The following is a 13,007-nucleotide window of genomic DNA, read 5'->3' on the forward strand; positions in this document are numbered from 1 at the left end:
GTTCCTTGCAGTGCTGAGAACATCACTGTTCTCATTAGAAGCTGCCTCTGTGCTGTCTCATAGCAACCTAAAAATAGAAATGTCCATATTAGGCTGTATGGCGGTGATGGCTGTTACAAGTTTTAGCCTCTTTAATTGAACACTGTAAATATACATAGATGTAGAAAAATATGCAGCACCCAGTGAAAGTCTTCACACCACTAGAGCTTTTTCATGCTTTGTGTTAAAACCAGAGCGTCAAGCCATTGCAATGGTATTTTATGTGATTGAGCAATACAAAGCAGAGCATATGGGAGAAGAGATGGATATATGTTCTTAAATTCTTTATATGGATCCAGCTGGCAATACTTTGTGAAATCAAAACATTAAGCCTTTTTGGTATGGAGTCTCCAGCAGCTTTGCCGGAATACAATAGAGATTGACATTTTGGCTATTTACTTTTTTGAAAAATGGTTGTCAGATTGAATATGCCAATCTAACCCATAAACATCCCCTGGTCTAAACCAGGACATAGCACTGTAAGTTCAGGGTTGTTCTCTGAAAATTAACATCCACTCAAGTTTCAAGCCTTTCTGCAACTTATAAAAAAGTTTACTTCTAGGAATTGTAAGTCGCCGTATCCATCTTACCATCAACTGTTTACAGCTTTCCTGCTCCTCCTGTAGAAGAGTAACTATAGGGTTAGTAAGTTTAGGCTGGAATGTGATGTATTCTATGTCCTACTGCTTTTTATGTAGCTCGAAAGGTTTCATCTAATGAGTTTCTCTCAGCAATGTCTTTCTGCTTCCGACTCCTGCATCAAAGTCATATTTTTGGGGTGTGGCTGTCCTGTAGTCAGATTCTCTCCCGTGACTGATGCAATTTCTGCAGCTAATCTCTATTACTGATTCTCTCTTTAGCTGCCAATTTAAAAGCCTGATAATGACTTGGTAGGCCTGCAGTTATGCCAGTCACTTCTCATTTTGGGTTGAAAAAAATGTTCATGCTAACTTAAATGTCTACAACTTTATGACAGACTTGTCTGCAATTTTGCTTGGTATTTTTGGGTCTGTTTGGTCATTAATGTTCTCTAACAGGCCTCTGAGGTGTGTACAGACAATTTGTATTTACAGAGGTATAATTACACACAGGTGAACTTTAGTGGCAAAATGCAAAATAAATTTGAAGAAAAGGAATTGCACTGGAATTTATTTCGGGGTATCACAATGAGGGGAGCTTTATTTTTTGCCAAACAAAAAGTTTGAGTTAAGCATATCGGTTTTAACAAAATTAATTTATTTACTGATAATATAAATGGACAGTTTTTTGTTGTTGTTGTTTTTTTTTTACCCTAAAAGAACTTATAGGAAGGCTCACAAAGACAGGCAGATTATCTTTCCTTTAGTAGGAAACAGTGTTATTCCGTCCTTATGTGGTGGAGAAGGGGCAACGTGTTAATTTTGAAGCGCAAATCAACTACAGTTCAGATAAATTCATAATTTTGATGTCCAGAAAAGGCTCACTTGTTTTTTTTTTTATCATAAGCTGTCCACAACGCTTTTCTGCTACTTCCATTCGTCGGTGTTCCCTCTATAATCATAAAGAAATACACGCAGAGCAATCGCAATGTCAATAGGAGGTGGCGCTCGTTTTTGTTTGCGTCCTTTCAGATGTAAAGATCAGGACAGAGGTTTTTCATCAGACGCAGTTTATTTCGGGCGCCTCTGACGTCAAGCGACAACACGTTTTCATTCAACAAGCAAGAAACTAAGTTATTTATAACCCTCCGCATCTCCAGGTTGTGATCCCTGAGTGCGCAGTGAAAGGAATACACCCCATTGGACTGATGTAGCGCGCCTCCGTAACAAAAAGCCACACAGCTCGTCATCATGCGCTCGTGGTGACAGCGAGGGACGGCGCACTGTAACCTAAACTAGGACGCATCGATGGGAGCTGCCGCGGCCGGGAAAATAAAGGATACCGCAACAAACTTTGTGTTTTGAATCAGTTATTTGCCCCTCCATGCACAAACCCTCTCAGATGGCACCGAACACTCTGAATATGGAGAGGCTCTTCTCCGAGCAGGTAAGCGCATGAAGTTGGTCCCCGAGATTGTTCAATAGCAGAAATTATCGCGATTGAAGGTTTGTGAACTTTATGTCCTTGTCTTGCGTCGAGGCGGGGTGACTGGTAAACAAGACTCACATTCCATGAAAAAGAAATAAAAAATCTATTCCCCATGCACACGGCTTGTTCTTTGCAATATAATTTAAATATAGCCTCTTTGCATTATTTTACAGAGGATTATCCAATCAGCTGTTTCAGGTTATAACAAAGCGCGTCTCTCTTGCCAAGTTCATCACGACGACTCTGCCTGTTCCGTTATTTAATGCCAACAGATGTTTGTGATGCTGTTTTTAAATTTAGATATGAAACGTGTATACGTCTTATACACATATGACTCACTAGAAATAAGGTTAATTTAATCATCTGCTTCTCCTTCTGTTTTTTTTTTTTTTTCCCCATACAGGTTATGATAATACAGGACAATCTGCTTTACTGATAAACTATCAGTTTTGAATGTTTTTAAACAAAATTACACAACCTGATTACAGATCAGTTGTGTTTGGAACTCTAGCAGGTTGTGTCACCTTGTTCTCCTCCTCAGTTATGGAAAAGCTACATGTTATAAAAGAGGCTTTCTGATTTGTTATTTACCCTAAAGAATGCGTCTACTACAACAGATTTGATATTATTAACTTATATTTATAATGTTTATGTTATATCGGACTGCCACCTACTGGTTGTGAAAATGTAAGTTAAGTATTAAATAAACTGAGAGAAGTTGAATTCAATTTCCATAATTTTTTTGGTATTGTTTTGCTTTGTTTCTGCACAAAGATGGTTGTATTAAACACATAGAAAGCAGATGTTATCACCTATATCTGTCTCAGATTACAATTGTCCTCTCCCTCATGACAAATACAACAAAATAAATTTATTTTTAAAGACAAAGAGATATTTTTTTTTTTACTTGTGAGCTATTTAAAGTCACACAGAAGTACAGTCATTTTCTTGAACAGGCATTCCTAGAAACATAAAGAAGAAAATGCGACAACAGAAATCAAGATTTACTTTTAAAACATGATGCTGTTGATTGTGAATATCAGAGGAATTGTGTATCACTTTAATGGATTCATTTGAATTGTGTTAACAAATACAGTTATGCCTCTGCATGTGAAAAATCTCAGAACATCCCATGACTTGAATCATAGATATTTCCCGTGATTGTTATTGTGTACCGTCGTTTACTTTTTCTCCTGCTCCAAAATTACCATCAACTTTTAGAAGATGAGATTTCTTCCCCACAATCTGCATGACACGAACATTCCCAGTCTTTGAGAATGTGAGGTAGTTTGCTTTGGCTATAATGTACGCAAATTCACAAAAAAAAGCATACTAAATTCATACATAAGATATTTATATATGAGCAAGATAAGTCAGTGAAAAGACAATGTTTTTTGGATGGACTATTTTAATAGAAGATCTGTCTTTCCGTCTTATTTTAGTTTAAGACAATTTTTAATACAAGTGATATGGCTAATTGCCCAGGGTGGCAAAGTCTTGGGGAAGCAGCCAGGACATTAAAAAGTCAGTAACTCCCAACATGTTTTCTTTTGCTTATTTTGCATGTCAGTTTAATAAAGAACAGAGTTGGTATAAAGAGCAGTGTGACTCTCAGGAGGTAATTAGGTAAGTAGAATTTTTTTTTGGCAGCTTCAGATTGAGTTTTGATTAAAGAGCTACTTCCTTATTTTTTTAATGAATCTGCGTACCATTCTTCTGAGAATCACTACCGATTAAGGGTTAACTCAGATTTTTACACAGATATTTTCACAGATAGCCCTGTGAATCCTCTCTTCAAAATTTTGCAAAAATGTTGAATGCTGAACTAATTCCACACTTTCTTCAAAGGTCTGTGAGCTGTAAATTCAACACAAAGAGGACCTGCAACAAGTTGGGGATATGGCAGACATTTTGGAGCTGCGCACAGATGGAAACTCTCTCCTGAAGGCAGTGTGGCTCAAACGTTTAAGACTCACTCGGCTCCTGTTGGAAGGAGGCGCATACATCAATGAAAGCAATGAACGTGGAGAGACGCCTCTCATGGTGGCCTGCATGTCGACACACTCTGACCAGCAATGTGTGACAAAGTCAAAGCTTGTCAAATATCTGCTGGACAACCAAGCAGACCCAAACATACAGGACAAGGTGGGCAGGACAGCCCTAATGCATGCCTGCATTCATAAGGCTGGGCACGAGGTGGTGGACCATCTGCTAAGCAACGGTGCTGATCCCAGTCTGGAGGACAGGAGTGGGGCCTCAGCTCTGGTCTATGCCATCAATGCGGACGACAAGAAGACATTAAAGTTGCTTTTGGATACATGCAAAGCTAAAGGAAAGGAAGTAATCATCATCACTACAGACAAGTCACCATCCGGCACTAAAACTACCAAGCAGTATCTAAATGTGCCGCCATCTCCAGAGTTGATTGAGAGGTCATCTCCAGAATACTGCGCCTCTCCCTCTGACGTTAACATCACTGCATCTTCCACGTCTGAGCAAGAGCAACAAAACACAGTCTTCAGCTTCCAGACAAAGCTAAAAACTTCTGTCACAGCATCAAAGCTCACAAATGGACCCACATCTCCAAGTCGCCGGCCCGCAAACCCGAAGCGAGCGCGTTTGCCTCAGTTGAAGCGGCTGCAATCAGAACCCTGGGGCCTGATTGCACCCTCTGTCCTTGCTGCAGCTGCTGCCCATGAGGAGAGTAAGAAAGCCAGCTCTGATGAAGATGTTGTTGCCGGGGTGAATGGACTATCTCTGAATAAGAGATCCACTTTGTCCCGACAGAACAGCGTGGATGGGAAGGATAGCCTTTTCCCACTGGTGGGAGACCAACCATGCAAAATGACAACCTCATTATCAGTGCCGCCAACATCTAAGCCGTCATACGAAAGATCTCTCGGACAGCACCAGCCGCTGGCTCGCCGCAGTACCGTGCCCACAGAGCAGGAGAACGGCAGCAGCTCCAGCAGTGGACAAGTCAGCCTCAGAGACACGTTGCACAGGAGACGTCTGGGAAATGATCACTATGACTCAGACTCGCAGCTGTACTCAGACTCTGCCATGTTAGACTCTCCTAAAGTCCCAGTGGAGCGAAGGAAACTAAACACTTCTCCTCTTGCCATGCTCACAAGTTCTAGAGAATCTCTTGATAGCAATGCGAGCACCTCCTCTCCAAGCACGGCGCGAAGGCGTCCACCTGGCCTCCTGGAGAGGAGAGGCTCTGGCACACTATTATTGGACTACATCTCCCACACTAGGCCCGGTCAATTGCCCCCTCTCAATGTTAACCCAAATCCACCCATTCCTGATATTGGGGCCAGTAACAAGCCCTCTTCACCCCTTCTAGCAGGTATTAAATCTATAGCTCCAGTAGCACCAAACACACTAAAAACAGGTCTTAAGTCAAAGAAGAAACTTATAAGAAGGCACTCTATGCAAGTGGAACAGATGAAACAGCTTTATGATTTTGAGGAGCCTCCACATTAGTTAGGTAAGATGGTAATGCAGCAAATACTGTGGTAGTAGAAACAAAAGCACAGAAGTACATCCTTAGGTTCAGCTGTGTGTACACAATGCTAACTAGATGTTGAATAATGTAGAATTTAAAACAAATAAATCTACATGAATATATATTGAATCTAAGCAATAGATAGATTTCTTTCCAGGGTTACACCCAGAATAAGGATTATCTTTACAACATTCCCTGTGTATGTATTACTTTTGAATGTAAATGTGAATACATGGTACCCTTTTTGCCAAATGCTCTTTACCATGATCATATAATTTGTAAGAAACATAGCAGGGTTCATTTTGTAGCCAGCAGGCCACTTGGGTAAACTTTGTGCATATGGAAATAATAATTTCTCTGGAAAAAGATACAGGAGTGACACACTTCTCTGAGATAGATGTAGCTTTGAATGGGATGAAACCTGACTGTTTGTAGCAATTGTGTAAAAAGTGCCTTCAAGCAAAGGAAACAAAAAGACAAATGAACAGATATATTTATTTTATGAAGGCAATTCATTTATGTTCATGCATTTATAAGGATAGTCCTATTGAATTTTTGAAGTGATATTCTGTTAAAGGGATAGTAATTATTTTCTCACCTGAAGATGATAATTCTCTTTGTCTTTATTAAGTACAAATCCAGATTAGATTTCTGAGGGTGAAGTTAAATGGTAATCTTAAGAGAAAAGAACTAAAATCGATAAAATGTCATAGCAATTTTAAGCTAGTAATATATATCATCAACTTGTAAGCTGCCATTAAGTTTGCACTGGACAGTTATTTACAAACATGCTAAAGTTAATTTACAAAGAATATAATAATAATAAATCAAAGCTGGAGGTTGTGTGCCACAAATTATCTTCCCGTGTGAAACACTTGTGGCTAACGTTTGTGTTGTTTGTGACATTATGGATCATGGCTTAGTTGACTTAGGATGAATTTTGACATTATAAAGATATTTACTGCTCAGCAGACTCTCACTTCAAAAATATTGAACTACCCTTTAGCAATGTTATTCATTTGACATAAAGTAAGAAACAAGGACAAAGAATGAGTGAACATGGTATTAATCAACATTATGCCTTATAGGCAAGACAATAGGTTAAGATATTTGAATGCTCATAAAAAAAGTGTTGAAAAAAGAAAGTCTAACGAAACCTCACGTCTTAAATGTTTTTTTCATGTAAAAGCAGATAATATATAAATTCCCAGTCCACAGACACTGGTGAAATGTCATTTAATGACAATTTAAGGATCATTCAGCTTCCATGTAACTTATCTGTGAAGCAGTGCTACTTTTTAAACAGAGAAAATACAACATAGCTTAATAGATAGTATTTTTGCAAGTAGTTTGTTGTACATTCTAAATAAATGTCTATCAAACATGAACTCCTGTGTTTTGCTAGCCAACTTATTTGTTAAAAGTCACATTGTTGCTCCCCAGAATGACTGCCGTTTCATTGTTGGAGTGGCTTTGCGATGAGTTCGGTGCCGCAAAGACAACCTCAGCCATCGCCACCATTATGTGCGTCACTCTGACTGTGTCAGACCCACCATGGAGGCGCTCAGATCCCACAGCTTCTTGGCAACTTCATCATCACGCCCCTGAGGGGCGGTAGCTTTACGGGCACAGTCGCTGCAGTAATCAGGGAAGGAATTGGATGTTATACACATGACTTAATTCACACAAGTACGCATGAGTAAGTTAATCATTCTGCAGTAAATGAAAATAACTGGCAACCAAGCAGTAATTTACAAAGTAATAAAGTAATATTTGTTCAAGATAATGATGGTTATTCATCCACCTCTTGGTAAAGAGAGTTTGTAAATTTAATAAGTAAATATATCATTGTCTGTAAGACAGTTCTTTCTTTCCTCACAATCCAACATCCAGTCAATATTTTCCTTGTGTTTAGTCCATTAGGAAGATCATTGAGTTTATTAGATTTATAGACAGTGGGGATCAAAACAAGTTAATGAGAAGTTGGGCCCTTTTAAATTTGCAAAGAGCAAGATGGAGACAAATACTTAATTACTAAACAGCCATTAATGAAGTGCAAGAGTGTTAGGTTTAACTAATAAAAGCAAATGCCTATTTTATAGTATAAATAGTGGTTATTATATTATATGCTATTACATTTTATGGCATCCCTGAAGTATCTTTACCTCACGGCTACAACAAGTATCAGTGCAGTTACTGGGACTTATGTGATAGACAAACACAAAGTGGTCAATATAGGTGGAGAGGAATGAAAAATGGTTAATATTTTTTAGTAATAAAATTGTGGCATGAAATAGTTTTTTTCCACACACCTTAGAAAGGTAAGAAATTGAGAAATCGCTTTTAAAAATGGATCTTCTTTACTTAGTCTTTTTTTCTTTACATTGATGTTGATGCACCTACTTCTACAATATCTGCATATTGTGAAAGAGCTTTTCTTATAGGTACTTATCAACCACCTCTGTAATGTGCTTCACCTTTACACTTTCTTTAAATGCGTTGCAGATAATTGCTTTGGTTTTCCAGCCCACAGCTTTGCTCTCATCAACTCAGCAAGCAGTTATTTTGTGCTAAGAAAGCTCTGCTGCACCCATTGTACCTGGCCTAGAAAGCACCACTTGGATGACATACAATGTCAACACATTTGATGGTGATCATAAAGCAGCAACCTGAAAAGGCGCAAATATCCCTTGGGAGTTAACAGAGAGCAAAACAGAGTGCAAAGCAAAATGAATGCTGAGTGAAATTCATCATGACAAGGCTCCTAATTCTCAATGAAGGTTACTGTTGCCGTTTGCTGTGCTTGATTAAAAGCACTACTGATCAGGACATTAGACAGACTGAAAAAAAACATAAATCAAATTCTAAAGCTAGTACTTTTTTTTATTTATAGTGAATTTATTTTAGGTTTTATTGAATCTTTAATAAATATGCTACTGAACATAAAATATTTAAATATTGTGAAATAACGTGCAGACGCAAAGTTGTAGCAATCATTTATAAAAATCATAGATTTAGTCATTTTATTCTCATTTTAGATTTTTTTTTCAGCAAAATGAACTAGTTTATTATAGTTTTGATCGAAGAAAATAACATTTGATACATAGACAAACAGTTACTAGAAAATGTGCAACACATATCCAGATCAAATTTTAATGTTAGGTCCTAATGATCTAGATCGTACTTACTTTAAGATGACACAAAAAGCACCACTAGTAGCATAAAATAAGATCAGTCGGTCAGCAAAATCAGTTTGATTCTGATGCTGTGTTTACTTCACATTTGATAAAGCTTCATTAAATTAGATGCTGCAATATTGATACAGACAGTTGAATTAAAGATGATGAGTGACTGACCTGTAGTACAATCCACTCTCATTTTCCAGGCTTTTCTCCACTGCACAGTAGATAGTGGTTTGTGCGCCCTCTGTGGGATTCTTAATGAAGAAGCTGAATGGTTTGTACAACACTTTCTTCCACAGGGGTATGGTGGGCAAGAAGTGTCGGCCAAGCTCAGTGCGAATAACTCCAGGGTGGAGGCTGTACGTTGTTACTCCAGTACCTAAATAAAGACACCATGATGCCCTCAATGTATTTACCCTCATAAAGAAGCTTGGAAAAAAAAAAAAAAAACTTAAAATCAATCTTAAATTACATATTTTATACCTCACTCATTACTATTATTTAGAAGGGGAACAAAAGATTTTGGTGATATAAGAAATCTCAAATAGGTCCAATAAAATAAATGGTAATGACATATTTGTGTTATTTTTTTTTTAAGTTAGTATTACATGTCTTCCTTTGTGTACAATTATTATAGGATATACACAAAGGCCAATTTCTCTTGATATTCAAAATATGTCTAAAATGACAGTACAGTGGCTGCTCTGATGCAATTGGCCAATTGCATCAAAGAGAAGCTAAATGAATGATGATAATAATAATAATGTTGCATTTTTTGCTACTTAATAGAGAAAATAACATTTTAATTTACAATATTACAGCAAAAAGGAATTTATTTCATAACTTTTAAACCATCTTTGCAATATATGTTGTTATCTGTATGCTGGAATAAAAATCTGAAAATACATTATTGTTAAAGCCAGCAGAAAAAGAGCTTAGTACCTTGTAACCTTTTACTCAGCTCCCTTGTAAAGAGGACATTGGCAAGTTTACTTTGAGAGTAGCTTCTCCAAGGATTATAGTTTTTCTCCTGATTTATATCATCAAAGTTGATTTGACCTGTGAAATAAAGACAGGACATTCTCATTTGAAGAACTTCAAAGATGTAAAACATAAAAGAACCAGTGAAAGATTTCACAGCATGGCAAACAGGAGAAAAGAACTTCACCTCTTTCATGTGCTAAACTGGAAACATTGACAATGCGGCTTGGTGCCGACTGCTTTAGGAGATCCAAGAGGCAGTTTGTTAGAAGGAAATGGCCAAGATGATTCACACCAAACTGCATATCAAACCCATCTTCAGTTTTCCATTGTGGGCAGGCCATAATCCCTAAAGATAAGAGCAATGATTTATTTACTTAACCACAGAAACGTCTACCAGCTGTTGAAGATGAAACAACCCTGATCAAGTCAGATTTGAGTCATTAGCCACCTGCATTATTGATGAGAACATCCAGACGCTTTTCACTTGCTGAAATGTCTTTTGCAAACAGACGCACTGACTGCAGGGAAGCCAAATCCAACTTTTTGACAACAACATTGTTATTTCCGCTCTTCTTTTTCACTTCCTCTGCAGCGTTGTTAGCTCTGTCCATGTCTCTGCAGGCCAGGATTACCCTCGCACCTGTTACACAAAAGCACAAGCCATAATATTAAACAGAACTGTGTATTTCTCACAACATTTAACATCAAAGTAAAATGTTAACCTCTTCCGGCCAGGTCAACGGCAGTCTCTTTGCCGATTCCAGTGTTGGCCCCGGTGATCAGGACAGTCTTTCCATCTAAGCGGGCTTTGCTGCGACACACACCCCCGGCCATCCATTTTTTAAATCCAAACAAACTCACTCCTGTAGAAAAAATGTCCAGATAGTTACCAAAAATAAATCTAAAAACTATTCCATCCCTTAGTACTTCCTTCAAAATTAGATCTGTACATAATTAAGATTACTAAGCCATTAAAAAAAAAAAAACAGACAATGATGCCATATAATGGTAAGCTTCTAATATAATATCCAGACGCCTGAAGGCGTCATGTTTATCTTTGAAAAGCATGATGCAAAATGTGTATGTCGACCACAAAACTAAAGAAAACACAAGATAAGAAACTAAGTGAAACTGGTAAATGTCATCGTCTGCAGCACATTGAGGCTTGTGCTGTCATGGGCTGAAAGGCCACTCAAAAATGGACAAGCCATTTCCCCAAAAGCAAAGCCAGGTTATGCACACTGGGGCAAAGATCTTAGTTATGAAAAAAGTTCACTGATTTGATGCAAAATACTAAACACTCTGATCACAATGACTATTACTACATTTGGAGGAAAAAAGTGAAAATTTTAAAGCCTGAAAAGAAAAGAGTAACTGAGAAATACAAGGGTTGCAGCAATATTAACAAGCAACTGGCTTCTTAAAGAAAAGATAAAAATAAGTAATAATAATAGAAGCATCCCCAGAAATTTATTGTTTCATCCAAACAATGAATTTGTTTGGATGAAAACAAATTCATTGTTTGAGAGAGTAACCCTAAATTATATCCCAAATTATTTCTGATTTAAAGTTCTGAATTTAAACCTAGGTGGCACTTAGCAAATAAAAAATATTTTAGGTAATCATAACTAACCTAAAACAAGAGTAACTTAGACTGATTTAATTTCAGAGAGTGAAGAAAAAAAATGTTTATCTTTCTTGCAATGTATATGGACCATAACAAACCTGTATTTCATCAAAGTCTTGTCCCATCTTTTCATAATATGAAAATGTATTGTTTTGAATTTTGAGCTCTTGGTTAAATTCAAATAACTTGGGGCAATTTCTTTGACTAAGAAAAATAAGTCAGCTTGCATTTTCAAGGAAAACTAACCAAGAGCAAGCTGTCTGAACTGCTGTTTTAAAGAGTGAGTTAGTATTATTATATTTTTTGTGTGTCCAGGATTTTTTAAAATATTTAGAATTTTCCTCCTGCATACATTTTGTTATTGAAGACAGTCGTGTAGACCCCTATTTTGCTCAGTGGGACATTCCACCCTGGTGAAACGACACGTGAAAAAAAAATCATGTACACAATTATAAACAATGACATTTGATCTGACATTTGACCTGTTTAATTAGTGAGCAACTAGCCTACTGTATTGCCCAACATTAGTGATTACAGAAATTATTTATGTAAAATGCCTCAGTATTCTTGCTCCGGTGATAAGCCAATTACAAAACCGTACGAAACAAAGTATGAACAACCTCCCTGACAGGTCTGACCAAGCACGCACCATTTTCTAGCCGGTACACAGAGTAGTGTACAGTGTGGGAGGAGACTAAAGTTAGAATTTACATTGTTGAAATACGACGCTGAATGCAGAAAAAACAAACTCCAACCGTATTGTTGGTATAAGTATAAAAAGATTATCTATTTTTGTTTTAAAGTCATTTGAGTCGATATCTAACTGCAACATGTGTAAAACACGCGATCTCTGGAAATATATGTTTAAGACTCGCACATTTGTAGTCAACGACTTAATCATATAGTGAGCATACTGCTGTACTAGGTATCTCATTTAAGGCAAAGTGTTTGTTTTCGTTCACAAAAACTCCATAATTACCGCTCGTGTCACTGGCCGACTCGCGCGCCGGCTGACTGTCAAGGAACGTACCAGCTGTTAAAAGACGTCCTCGAAGTGTAGTTAGCATTTTTTGTTAACCTTGTGTGCCATGTTTCCATCCATCAGATAATTATCATGACATAATAAATATATAAAGAAAAACAATCGAATACCGTTCTCCCTTTACTCTGCAAGCTTCGGAAGTTCGTGTATTTCAATAAATGTATTTTTGGGGCATAGCCAAGTTGCTAAAACACGGATGCGATACACGACTGAATATTATTTATAAGTAAGTGGTTTATTGAAAACAATATATAAATAAAGACTCGGGACGCCAGCACGTTACCTGTAAGGGTGACCAAAGCAAAAGTTTTAGGGTACTCGAGCAAAAATGACCTTGTCGCGGTGATTGCCTCCATTGCTTTGCTATCGATGTTCTCCAATGGATGAAAAAGGAATAGCGGGCTCTGTTCAAGTCTGTCCAGCAAACCAGCACCAGAAGAGCAGGTTAAACAACTTGTTACAAAAAAGCTCGTCTGCTACGCACAGATACGTAATACGCAGAGGAAGTACCGCCCACTGCCGCAATAAAGAGCTAGCTCATTGGGCCTCTCCATG

The 13,007-nt window shown here is 37.6% G+C and overlaps 2 protein-coding genes across 3 annotated transcripts; one reads left to right on the forward strand and one right to left on the reverse strand.

The window, feature by feature from the left end:
- Nucleotides 1-1,860: 1,860 nt before the first annotated feature.
- Nucleotides 1,861-6,001, forward strand: ankrd34c (ankyrin repeat domain 34C). The gene is made up of 2 exons (XM_055037078.1): nucleotides 1,861-2,064; nucleotides 3,955-6,001. Exon 2 carries the CDS (start codon nucleotides 4,006-4,008, stop codon nucleotides 5,593-5,595), a length of 1,590 nt encoding a protein of 529 aa, XP_054893053.1. The 5' UTR covers nucleotides 1,861-2,064; nucleotides 3,955-4,005; the 3' UTR covers nucleotides 5,596-6,001.
- A 91-nt stretch (nucleotides 6,002-6,092) lies between these two features.
- LOC129364450 (retinol dehydrogenase 11-like) lies at nucleotides 6,093-12,936 on the reverse strand. Of its 2 annotated transcripts, none has more exons than XM_055037097.1 (7): nucleotides 12,786-12,936; nucleotides 10,506-10,646; nucleotides 10,232-10,423; nucleotides 9,968-10,129; nucleotides 9,742-9,858; nucleotides 8,974-9,178; nucleotides 6,093-7,252 (listed from the first exon to the last, which is right to left on the reverse strand). In XM_055037097.1, exons 2-7 carry the CDS (start codon nucleotides 10,615-10,617, stop codon nucleotides 7,147-7,149), a joined length of 894 nt encoding a protein of 297 aa, XP_054893072.1. In that variant the 5' UTR covers nucleotides 10,618-10,646; nucleotides 12,786-12,936; the 3' UTR covers nucleotides 6,093-7,146. The 2 variants fall into 2 exon arrangements, with proteins under 2 accessions (XP_054893072.1, XP_054893064.1); XM_055037089.1 differs by having other exon boundaries at nucleotides 12,736-12,936.
- Nucleotides 12,937-13,007: the final 71 nt, after the last annotated feature.

The sequence above is a fragment of the Poeciliopsis prolifica genome, unplaced genomic scaffold (genome assembly GCF_027474105.1).
Source record: "Poeciliopsis prolifica strain line A6 unplaced genomic scaffold, Auburn_PproV2 SCAFFOLD001, whole genome shotgun sequence".
In the NCBI taxonomy this organism is placed as follows: domain Eukaryota; kingdom Metazoa; phylum Chordata; class Actinopteri; order Cyprinodontiformes; family Poeciliidae; genus Poeciliopsis; species Poeciliopsis prolifica.